Here is a 12,869-nt window from a genome sequence, read left to right as displayed (position 1 = left end):
GGCACATGATTGAAAGGCTATGGGTAGGATGAAAAAAAAGGAGGAAAGAATAACCCTAAGGGTTTTTTAATTTGGACAACTGTAGGAATGCAATTATGTTAACTGGGTCATTTAGAGAATAGTGGGAGAAAATTAGGTTTTGAAAATAGTTTGATATTGAATATGTGGGTTCTGGGGAGTATGCAGGACATCTAAGTAGAAACAGGTTTAGAAATTATCAGTGCATATTTAGTTGTTTAAGCCAAAATAAGAGTTTGAAATCAAAGATACTAGTTCATGGATTACAAACCTGTAATGTCTATGAGGACTAGAAGGTAACAAATGAGAGAAACTATCTGGGAGAAAAGTGTCACAAACCTGAGAGACCATTCTCTGTTTAGTCAGGGCACAAATTCCAAGTAGGAATATGGGCTTCATTACACCAGATCTCAATGTTTAAAGAGCAGCCAGGAAACTGGATTTTTATGTGAAGTCTGGTTTTTAAGTGTTGGCAACTATTTAGTTTGTTCGTTTTTTAAATAGTGAGCAGGCTAAACAAAACATGTAGACCACAATCAGATAATTGGCAGCCAGTTTGTTAAGTTGGACTGTAGTTTGTAGGGTGAGAAAGGGGCTCAGAGAGAACCAGAATTTTGTAACAACACCAACAACAAATGGTAATAAATACAGTTATGAGCTCCTCTAAATGTTTGGCCTGAGAACATTGGGCAGTCATTACAAATTCCATGATTTTAAGCCTAGTTCTGTTATTTCATTAAGTCTAAGAGTGTCCTTCTGCAAGTTGGAAGTGGGGAGGTGTGGGAATAGACTAATGCTTGTGAGTACAATAATTTTAGGCTAAGAAAGCAAAACAAATTAACTTTTAAATTACTTGAAAATTATCTAAAAGGCAGAATCAACATACTATAATCATTTCAACTTGCATGTTGATTGATTTCAAAAATATAGGAAAAGTTTAAAACTTGAAAAAATATAACTTACCCCCCTCCCCAATTAATACATGAATATTGAAGCTCTATGAAGATAACTGTGGAGGCATTGTAGCCTGAATCTCCTCATAAAAACAGGTAGAACACCTTGGATAGCAAAACGGTAATAACAACAAATACAGACCATGGGTAAAACATAAATAAGTGAAAAAGAGTCCTCATAAAGCTCATAATATAAGCAGGTGGGAACAAACTGTCAACTTAGTGTCAGTTTCTGTGTAGAAGGAAACAGCAGGAAGATGACAGAGCATCCGAAGGCCATGAGAGTGGGAGGGCCCCCAAACTGACAACAGGTATTCACTGAAAAGCAAGGGAGACCAATATGATATCAGGAGCAAAACTGGCTGACTATAATTTCAGGGTGAGTACAAAGGGAGGAGCAGGAAGGTCTGAAAGTACTGGAGAGATATGGAGCTTATGAACTCATAAAACTTAATAAACCTGAGCTCCCTTCTTGGACAAAACCCAACATTAAGGAGAAACTTCTGGGAGTAGAATCCAAGTTGAACAGGACAGGGACAAAAGAGGCAAAGAAAAATGCAGGTCCAAATAAGAGTGGGAGAGAAGAGACAGAGCTCAGAAATGACAAGGATACATAGGTGTCATTGTATGAAAACATGAGGAAAAGAAGCTTTAGAACCATGAGGCTAGAAAGCTATTATACCCATCCCTCCCTCTTAAAGGTAAAAATAACTTATTTAGCTTAAAAATATACCACAAAAAGGATTACAGTTGAGTCCTGTTTCAGTTGTTATAATAAAATATGAAATAGAGAAAAAAGCATATGAAAACTATAACCCAATATTTCAAACCAAGAGAATTTTTTTTTAATGATAGAAGATAGAACAACATCAAACAAACAAAAACCTCAGAAATAAAGTGACTGGAGAAAAGATTTGAAGAGGAGTGACAGAAATCAGAAAAGAATACAAAATATAAAAAGTACATCTTACTGGGAGTCTTAGGTAGTACAACAAGATGAGAAAAGGGAATAGTTTTCTTAGAGACTACTAGAACAATATATACCAACAAATTGGAAAACCTAGAAGAAATTGATAAATTCATAGAAACACACAAACTTGTAAGACTGAATCATAAAGAAATAGAAAATCTGAGTAGACCAATTACAAGTAATGAAATTGAAGCAGTAATTTTAAAAGTTTCCAAAAAATAAAAGTCCAGGACCAGACAACTTCACAGGTGAATTCCACCAAACATTTAAAGAAGAGTTAATACCTATCCTTCTCAAGTTATTCCATAAAAAACTGGAACACTTCCAAACTCATTTTACGAGGCCAGCATTATATTGATACCAAAACCAAAGATAACATCAATATTCCTGATGAACACAGATGCAAAAATTCTCAACAAATTATTAGTAAACTGAATTCAACAATACATTAAAAGGATCATAAGTCATGACCAAGTGGGATTTATCCTAGGGATAAAAGGATAATTCAACATCTACAAATAAATGAATGTGATATACCACATTAACAAAACAAAAGATAAAATCAAATGATCATCTCAATAGATGCAGAGATTGACAAAATTCAACATCATTTTATGATTTTAAAAAACTGTTAACAAAGTGGGCATAGAAAGAAATGCCTCAATATAAAAAAGGCCACATATGACAAACTCACAACTAACATCATACTTAACGTGAAAAACTGAACTTTCCCTCTAAGATCAGGAACAAGATAAGGATGGCCACTCTCACCACTTTTATTCAACATAATACTGGAAGTCCTAGCCACAGTAATCGGACAAGAAAAAGAAATAAGCGGCATCCAGATTGGTAAGGAAGAAGAAAACTGTCACAACTTGCAGATGTCATGATACTCTATATAGAAAACCCCAAAGACTTTATTTACCAAAAAAACTATTAGAACTGTTAAATGACTAGTAATGTTGCAGGATAATATACAGAAACCTGGGGGTGCCTGGGTGGCACAGCAGTTGAGCGTCTGCCTTCAGCTCAGGGCGTGATCCCGGCATTATGGGATCAAGCCCCACATCAGGCTCCTCCACTATGAGCCTGCTTCTTCCTCTCCCACTCCCCCTGCTTGTGTTCCCTCTCTTGCTGGCTGTCTCTATCTCTGTCGAATAAATAAATAAAATCTTTAAAAATAAATATATACAGAAACCTGTTGCATTTTGTACAGTAATAACTAACTGAGAAATTAGGACCATCCCATTTATTATTGCATCAAAAATAAGGTATCTAGGAATAAATTTAACCAACAAGGTGAAAGACCTGTATTCTGAACACTGTAAGACATTGAAGAAAGGAATTGAAGATGACACAGATAAATATATATACCATGTTCATGGATTGGAAGAATAAATATCGTTAAAATGCCTGTACTATGCAAAACAATTTACAGATTCATTGCAATCCCCACTGAAATACCAAGGGCATTTTGCACAGAACTAGAACAAATAATCCTTATATTTGTATGGAACAACAAAATATCCTGAATAGTCAAAGCAATCTTGAGAAGGAGCACAAAGCCAGAGGTATCACACTACCTGATACTATACTACAAACCTACAGCATTTAAAACAGTATGGTAGTGGCATGAAAACAGACATATAGATCAATGGAACTGAATATATAGCCCAGAGATACACCCATGCATACATAGTCAATTGATTTATAACAAATGAGGCAAAAATATTCAATGGTGAAAAGACAGTCTCTTCCATAAATGGTGCTGGGAAAACTGCACTGCTATCTTACACTATATAGAAAATAAATTCAAAATAGACTAAAGGTTTGAATATAAGTCCTGAAACCATAAAACTCCTAAGGGAAAACATAGGCAATAAGCTTTTGGACATCAATCTTAACAATACTTTTTTGGGACCAGTCTCCTAGTCCAAGGGCAACAAAAGCTAAAAAAACAAAACAAATAAGCCAATTGGGATTTATTGAACTAAAAAGCTTTTGCACAGTGAAGGAAACCATCAACAAAATAAAAAGGCAACCTACTGAATGGAAGAAGATATTTGTAAATCATGCATCCAATAAGGGATAAATGTCCAAAATATAAAAGAACATACACAAATTAATATAAAAAACCCAAACAACCAGATTAAAAAATGAGCAGAGGACCTGTGTAGACATTTTTTGCCAAGAAAACATTCAGATGGCCAACAGTCTTTTGAGAAGATGCTCAATGCCACTAATCATCAGGGAAAGGCCACAATGGGTTATTACTTCACACCTCACACACAACAATGCTGTTTGATAGCATTTTACCTGCAGTAGCACTTCTTTCAAAATTGGAGTCAATCCTCTCAAACCCTGTTGCTGCTGCTTCATCAGCTAGGTTTATGTAATATTCTAAATCTTTTGTTGTCATTTCAACGATCATCACAGCATTTTCACCAGGAGTAAATTCCATCTCAAGAACCCACTTTCTTTGCTCATCCATGAGATGCAACTTTTCACCTGTTAAGTTGTTGTTGTTTTCCATGAGATTGCAACAGTCCTGCCACATCTTCAGGCTCTGCTTCTAATTCTAGTTCGTTTGCTATTTCCACCATATCTGTAGTTACTTCTTCCACTGAAGTCTTAAACCCTTCAGAGTATTCCCTGAGGGTTGGGATTGACTTCTTCCAAACTCCTGTTGATGTTGATATTTTTATCTCTTCCCATGTATCATAAATGTTGTTATTGGAATCTAGATTGGTGAATCCTTTCCAGAAGGTTTTTCATTGGCTTTGCTCAGATTCATTGGAGGAGTCACTTATCTATGGCAGCCATAGCCTTATGAAATGTATTTCTTAAATAGTAAGACTTAGAAGTTGAAATTAGTCCTTGATCCATAGGCTGAAGAATGGGTATTGTGTTAATGGGCATGAAAACAACATGAATCTCATTGCACAACCCCATCAGAGCTCTTGGGTGACCAGATGCATTGTCATTGAGCAATAATATTTTGAAAGGAAGTCCTTTCTGAGCAGTAGGCCTCAACAGTGGGCTTAAAATATTTAGTAGACCATGTTATAAACAGATGTGTTATCATCCAGGCTTTGTTGTTTCAATGACAGAGCACAGGCAGAGTAGATTTAGCGTTGTTCTTAGGGGCCCTAGGATTTTCTGAATGGCAAATGAGCATTGGCTTCAACCTAAAGTCACAAGCTGCATTAGCACCTGACAAGACAGTCAGCCTGTCCTTTGAAGATTTGAAACCAGACATTGACTTCTCTCTAGTTATAAAATTCCTAGATGGCATCTTCTTCTGTTTTTTTCTACATTGAAAATCTATTATTTATTGTAGTCACCTTCATGAATTACTTAGCTAGACCTTCAGGATGACTTGCTGCAGCTTGTACGTCAGCACTTGCTGCTTTACCTTGCACTTTTATGTTATGGAGATGACTCTTTTCTTTGAACTTCATGAACCAACCTCTACTAGCTCCAAATTTTTCTGTTAGCTTCAAACTTTACAGCTTCCTCACCTCTCTCACCCTTCAGAGAATTGAGGAGAGTTGGGACCTTGCCCTGGATTAAGCTTTAGCTTGAGGGAATGTTGTGGCTGGTTTGATCTTCTAATCCAGACCACTCAAACTTTCTTCATATCTGCAAGAAGTCTGTTTCACCTTCTTATCACTCTTGTGTTCAGTGGACTAACACTTTTAATTTCCTTCAAGAACTTTGCATTCACAAGTTGGGTAATCGTTTGGCACCAGAGGCCTAGATTTCAGCCTATCTTGGCTTTCGACATGCCTTTTTCACTACACTTAATTGTTTCTAGCTTTTTATTTAAAGTGAGAGACATGTGATTGTTCCTTTCACTTGAACACTTAGAGGCCATTGTAGGGTTATCAATCGGCCTAATTTCAATATTGTGTCTCGGGGAATAAGGAGACCCAAGGAGATGGAGAGAGATGGGGGAACAGCTGGTCAGTGGAGCACTCAGAACACAGACGTTTATTTATTAAATTATCCATCTTATATAGACATGGTTTGTGGTGCCTTAAAAAAATTACAATAGTAACATCAAACATCTCTGATCACAGATCACTATAACAAATATAATAATAAGGAAAAAGTTTGAAATTTTGCAAGAATTACCAAAATGTGACACAGAGTCATAAAGTGAGCAAAGGCTGTTGGAAAAATGGCACCAATTTAATCTGCAAACCACAATAAAGTGAAGTGCAATAAAATAAGGTATGCATGGATCTTAGTTAATAGCAATGTATCAATATTGGTTTGTTAATTTAAAAAACCTAAAACAAATTTTACAAATAATATAAGATAATAATAGGAATAACTGGGTGCAGGCTCTATGGGAACTATCTGGGCTGCTTTAGTAAATAAATCAATCTGATCCAAATTTAAATTTTGTTTTCTTTATAGTAGTCTACTGAAAGAGAGTCATCATTTCCCTCCTTTAAATGCTAGAAATTCAGGGGGTTTTTTTGTGGCCAAAGATAATGTAAAGTTAGACTGTTCTTATTAAGCTGTTGGGTTATTATTGAACCATAAGGATTTTTTGTTGTTGTCAAATGTGTGTGTGTGTGTGTGTGTGTGTGTGTGTGTGTGTGTGTGTGTGTGTAGGTGGGGATGAGGGTAGAGTTTGTTTAATAACTTCATTTTGGAAAAATTACTATCCTTCTCAGAAAGCTTTAGATTTCAAATGTTTTAAACCTAAGTTTCAAGTTTATTCTTGCTAAGTAAAGACATTTAGTGTTAGGCACTTAGGTCTTTATATTTTTAAAGAGAATTCTTAAGGTATACCTTTTAACATAGTTTATGTATTCTCCTATAATTTTGCCTTGGTATAAAAGAGATCTTATGATGTGATCATCATAAGAATATTCTCCAACTAACAGAATTATTTTTTGCAAGACCTCTTGAAAATTCTAACTCCCTCACTGAATTGAAAATGCTATTAAACTTTATTATGACCACTTAGGGGTAATTTGAAATGTCCTTCTGAATTTTTTTCCCTATTAGTGTCATGCTTTTTTTCCTAAGAACAGAGAAGGTGTTCTAATGTTATAAAGACATTTTCCCCCCTCTATAGCTATCCTATAGCCTGACTTACTATATCTATATCTGGAAGGGTAATACATTTCCTTCCAACCTCTAGTGGATGGAGTTCATTTGTCTTCCAATCTATGAAAATGAGTTAACTCCTAATAACCTCTGATACTCAACAGAAACACAACTGCACTTTGGAATTAGTCTTTCATCTTTATGTCATAGTCTCTTATTTGTCACTGCAAAGTGGTTGTATAGCAGATATTCCACAGTGTCATGTACTACCAATAGAATTTCTTTGCAATAGAATTGTTTTAAAATCTATTATTTGATTTTGACCTGGTTAGCACAGATCAATTTTTTCCCCCGTATGTTCAGCCTGGAACATCTAAACATAGCAGTCAAGTGCTCCGTTAGCCACTGTACAAAATTGTGAAGGACTTACTAAAGTTAGCAATAGTCCCAATTAATATTTCTCTGTCATCCTTAAGAAATCAATTTTTCCACTTCCCATCTCTAATTTTTTGAGTAAAGGAGAGTAGTGATTATGTTTTAAGGTTTATTTTTCTATATTTCTTAAGTTATTTTTACTAAATTAATGAAGCCTCATTTTTCTAATATGTAAATTGATTGTTAGGATATAGTATAAACAATCTAAAGTGCTTGGCATAGTGTATTATACGTAGTAATTGCTGCATAGATGGCAGCTCTTGCTATTTTTATACTGTGCTGTGCTTCTGCCCTGCTTCACATGCCATGTAAAATAGGTGATGGATTTGGAGAGCTATCTTCCACATATATTACGCCACATTTGCTCTCCTTGATCAACTGAGCAACAGAGGAGAGTGCCCCTTTTTTGGTAAACAGAATTCACTGAATATGAAAAGAGTTTGGCATTCTTATTTTATTTCTGGTGAAACAATCTTTTAAGTCTTTCAAATATCTTTGTACGAGGTAAAAGTTACAAGCAAAATATAAAAGAATGATGTTATTTATCACTAACATAAACAGGCGTCTTTGAACATCCTATGCTGAAATGACTGTTTAATACTGTGATTTATAGAAGCCCTGTAGTCCAAAGCAAATGCTCAAATGAAAGAGCATTTATTTTATTAGGCAATACTGATGTGTCTTTTATTGGTTGGACTCTGGTAAACACTTGACAACAAATGGTACTTTACCCAAAGAGACACGTATCATGCATGCATCGCATAGTCTAACCACAAACATTAAAGGTCTATGTAACTGTGAGCCTCAAATGGAAATACAAAAGATGGTTTTCATAGAATCATATATGATTAAAAAATAAATGATCGTGTAAAGTTTAGGCATCTATAATAGCTTCCTATCACTATGTATGTAATGCAGATACTGTGGGGCACATAGAAATCCATTCAAAAGTAAAGCAGCAGGGGCGCCTGGGTGGCTCAGTCATTAAGCGTCTGCCTTCGGCTCAGGGCGTGATCCTGGCATTCTGGGATCGAGCCCCACATCAGGCTCCTCCGCTAGGAGCCTGCTTCTTCCTCTCCCACTCCCCCTGCTGTGTTCCCTCTCTCACTGGCTGTCTCTATCTCTGTTGAATAAATAAATAAAATCTTTAAAAAAAAAAAAAGGAAAGCAGCAAAGCACTTTCACGTTACCTTGTATTTGTAATTCCTGTAATTCATAAAAACTTATATTTCTTCAACAAACAAATGGCCTTTTCCGTTTACCCCAGGAAAACTTATTATTTATACTTTTAAGGTGGTAGTCACAGCCAAACATTTTATTTTTGTATAGGTACTGTAGCCATGATTTATATATGAAACTTAGGAGGACAAATAAAGTTTTAATCTCAATAGAAGATAAAGACAGTTTTCATCCTTCAGTTCTTCATACAAAAATATATTTCAAGAGGTAATATGCTTAACTTTGGAGGTTTAAAAATTTTAAATTTTATTTTGTGACCCTATTAAGTTGGCTGTCTTTTATCTGGGTTGTCTAAAAGAGGTAAGCTTAAGGTTAGGATTCTAGAAAAGGGTTTTGAGAAAGAGGAGGGAAGATTTAAGGACCCATTTTATACTTAAACATGGCTGTAAGTTTTTTTCAAGTTCATTCAAATAGCCTTTCACCAGTACTTTATTCCCTATCAAAACATCCCCACAGACACCCCCCACCCCTGCCAACCATCTCATTTTAGTAGGTTTTGTTCATAGCAGGTTTCTCTTGCAGGAGTTTTCAAGGACAAGAGTTGGTTCAGTTAGTATAGTCTTAGCCATACTAGGATATTCACTTTGATTCTAGAGAAATTTCCTAATTAGTTTTCTGTAGTAAAAGTGCTAAGGGCTAGAATTCCCCTTCTGGATCTCTTCCTAGAAATGGGATTCAGAAAGCATAGGGGACAGCATCCACCCAGTCTGAGGACTCAGACAAGTGTTTCCTGTCATGGAAGTAGCTACAGGTCTACTATAATATCCTCAATTGGCCTGCTAGCATGTTAATGATAGACAGTGCTGATTTGCTACAACCCCGTTAATTTCACACATAAAAAGAACCATCCAGTTTTCAAAATGGAAAGCTCTATCTACTATAACATTATTTTGACATGGTTGGTGATGGCACAACTTAGAAATTTAAAAATAAATCCTAAAATTCAGAGATTTTTAAATATAGCATACACATAGTGTAAAAAATTCCAAGGTGACCGTAAAAGACATAATAAAATTCAATTAAGTTTAGCTTAGTTTGAGAATCCTCACCACCCTCCCACATAAAGTGGCAAAATGTACAGATAAGCACTTAATATAGGATGATGATGACTGTGCATTGAGCAGAAAAGTATCACCACCAGTTTTTCTCAAATGTCCTTCAACACTTCTGAATTTATAGGAAGGCAGACCAGTTTAGCTCTCAAAAGTGAAAATTTTCTTGATTTTCCTTCTTAAGTAAAAAAATAATTAAATAGAGTGAGAGACCGAAAACTACAGCCCACCAAAGTTTAATCATTAATAGTGAGTTCTTTGGTGAACTTAGGTCCTCATTTTGGAGTTTGGAATCTGACCTTTCCCCGAAGATAAACATGCTTGTTGAAGGTTCTGAAGAGGGTCACTCCCTCGCTGCCATCAGAAGAGTCCACTTCTCAGTGACTCCTAGCTGGGAACTGGATGCATTAGAGGGTAGCTAGTCAATATGATTCTCCTCGCTGTGCTTTTTCTCTGCTTCATTTCCTCATATTCAGCTTCTGTTAAAGGTAAGTTTGTGTTTTTGCTAAACTTTAATTTTAATCATTGAGGGGAAAATGTGTGTGTGTGTGTGTGTGTGTGTGTGTGTGTATGTGTGTGTGTGTGAATAGTGAAAGAATTCCTAACTAAACCATCTTCAAAACTACATAACTTTGGAATATTCGTGAAGGCATGCTGGGGTTGGAATGAAAACCAAATTCAAATTCCTACATACATTAAGAAAACAGAGGTTCCTTTTAGTTTCAGCCCCTTAGACTAATGTGCTCCTTGCTTCAATTTCTCATTCATGGTCTGTTTTTAAAAGGGAGAAAAGAAATGCCAGCTATTGTTACCTGCTGCTGTTGGTCACTCACTGAATGCAGCTCCTTCATTTGAATTGTAAAAGAGGATTCAAAAAAAAAACAGTTTTTAAATTTCCTTCTAGTTGCTTAGCAATGTGACATCAAGAAGAATTAGACCCAATGAAAAAGGCCTTTGATTTGCCAAAGAATTATGAATGAAATGGTAAAGCATGCGTTTAATTGCATTACCATTCAAAAGTAAGAATTATCATAATTGGTGAATTAAAGAAAATAAAACTACATGGTATAGATTTAAGAAATAAAACTTATTATCTTTGGATTAATAGTGTTGCTAGTTATAGTGTTTACTTTAAGAAAAGTTGATTTTAAAAAACATGCGAATTGATACTTTTCAGAGCAAACATATTTTATAAGGGATGGTTTCTAAAAGCTGAATGAAATGGATTAATATGGAATCTTGTTTTAAATCAACTAGAATATAAACAAACTCCTTGGGTTTCTAAATGTTGTACCTGATGTTAAATAATCACTTTTAGAGTCTCTTAAGAGGAAACACTGTAAAAACCAATTCATCTAACACATAACTTAGCATGATAGGGTCTAGTTTTAATAACTATGTACTCTAAGTGACATAAAACAATTCACTTGCAAGCTTCTAAATCACTTTTGGGATAACTAGCTTTTGAACATAAAATAAAATTTGTCTCAGGATTTCTGTTAAGAGACAATCTTTGTTATTGAAGCAATAAATGCAAGGGTAAATTTAAATTATTTCACCTAAGCAAATCACACGCTAGGTTCTTGAACTAAAGATAATATTTTTTTTACCAGTTTCTAAAGTGTTTATTATTTAAAAATACAGTCCTTATTTGGCATTATCTGCCAAATAAATTGTTGAGTATTTAAAATATGAGGGATTTATACACCATAATTTCAAATCTAATACCCTTATTATTTTGTGAAAAATTATTGAACTATAGTAAGTTATTGTACACTTCTACTTTTTTCCCACTCTATAAAGGAGAAAATTGGATAACTTGATGTTTTCCAATACATGCACTTATAAAGACTCTAAAATACACACACACACACACACCAATGACATACAGGAAATACAGTTCAAACATGACAGATAGCTACAGTTTTTTGTGTACAAGCTCAGTGGCAAGTCCAGAGTTTTAGAACCTGAAGCTTATGCAACTTAGGGGCCATCTTTGAGAAAAGATTGCAAAAATACCTTACTTTTGCAAATGTTACTGTAAAAAAGATATGGCATGTGTACACATTGCTAGAGTCCCCTTCCAAAACCTTGGAAAGAGCTTGGAGATATGAGGGCCCCAAAGCTTACGTACATTAGCTTCATGCTACAATCTACTTATGCCAAATATCATTAAAAAAAGTAGAGGACTTGACAGCTCTCTCTACTTGGATGTGATAACTTTTTGTATTATGGTACCATGATTTCATTGTAGATTCCTTGCCCTCTGTAGTGATTGACATTTAAGAAACAAACTACTTGTAAAAGTCTATTTTAAAATCAGGCCATTATAAATTTTGGGATCTCACGTATCACCTCACAACCTAACTCAAACTTAATTATAAATGCTACTGTTTAGCAAATCCCCAGATCTGGGTGGATTCTGAGTGCAGGTTGGACTGAAGAGAAGTAAGGGTGGGATTAGTATGTACTAGGGTCTACTTAGAAGAGATAGGCTGGGGGCGCCTGGGTGGCGTAGTCGTTAAGCGTCTGCCTTCGGCTCAGGGCGTGATCCCGGCGTTATGGGATCAAGCCCCACATCAGGCTCCTCCGCTATGACCCCTGCCTCTTCCTCTCCCACTCCCCCTGCTTGTGTTCCCTCTCTCACTGGCTGTCTCTCTCTGTCAAATACATAAATAAAATCTTAAAAAAAAAGAATAAATAGGCTGAGTGAATGTCTTAAAGACTCAAGTTTTCCCTAGTTTTTTTCAATTGCATGGTGGATCTATTCTCAGTGCTTTACTCAGGTTTTCTTTATAGTATTTTTACTTTTGCTAACCCAGGCATGAGCTTTCTGTTTAATCTTCTTACTTCTAAACCCAAACTGTCCCTTCACTTCCAGTCTTTGTCTCTGTCCCTAGTCTGACCTACACTTTTCAGTCCATTCACATTAATCATCTTCCAATCTTTTTCCCTTATCCTTCATCCTACTTTTTTACTTTGTACCTTGTAGGTTTCTGTTGGATTCCTAAATCCCATTACCTATCCTTATCACTATTGCATATGTCTTTAAATCTCACCTTGAATTTTCCTAATTTTGAGAAATGCATATTTTAATATATTTCTTATCAGGTTCAAATCTGAGAGTTTTGTTGC

At 35.4% G+C, this 12,869-nt stretch overlaps 1 protein-coding gene and 1 pseudogene across 1 annotated transcript in view; one reads left to right on the top strand and one right to left on the bottom strand.

The window, feature by feature from the left end:
• Positions 1 to 4,216: 4,216 nt before the first annotated feature.
• On the bottom strand, positions 4,217 to 5,818 carry LOC109491006 (annotated as a pseudogene).
• Positions 5,819 to 9,843: 4,025 nt separating this feature from the next.
• MTTP (microsomal triglyceride transfer protein) overlaps positions 9,844 to 12,869 on the top strand; it is a 45,155-nt gene continuing 42,129 nt past the window's right edge. The window contains exon 1 of the mRNA XM_002928002.4: positions 9,844 to 10,222. Coding sequence (XP_002928048.1) covers positions 10,162 to 10,222 — 61 coding nt within the window. The 5' untranslated portion in view covers positions 9,844 to 10,161. The remainder of the gene's footprint in view (positions 10,223 to 12,869) is intronic.

The sequence above is a fragment of the Ailuropoda melanoleuca genome, chromosome 11 (genome assembly GCF_002007445.2).
Source record: "Ailuropoda melanoleuca isolate Jingjing chromosome 11, ASM200744v2, whole genome shotgun sequence".
In the NCBI taxonomy this organism is placed as follows: Eukaryota; Metazoa; Chordata; class Mammalia; order Carnivora; family Ursidae; genus Ailuropoda; species Ailuropoda melanoleuca.
Note: the sequence above shows the minus strand (reverse complement) of the source record. Positions and strands in the feature narration are given on the sequence as shown.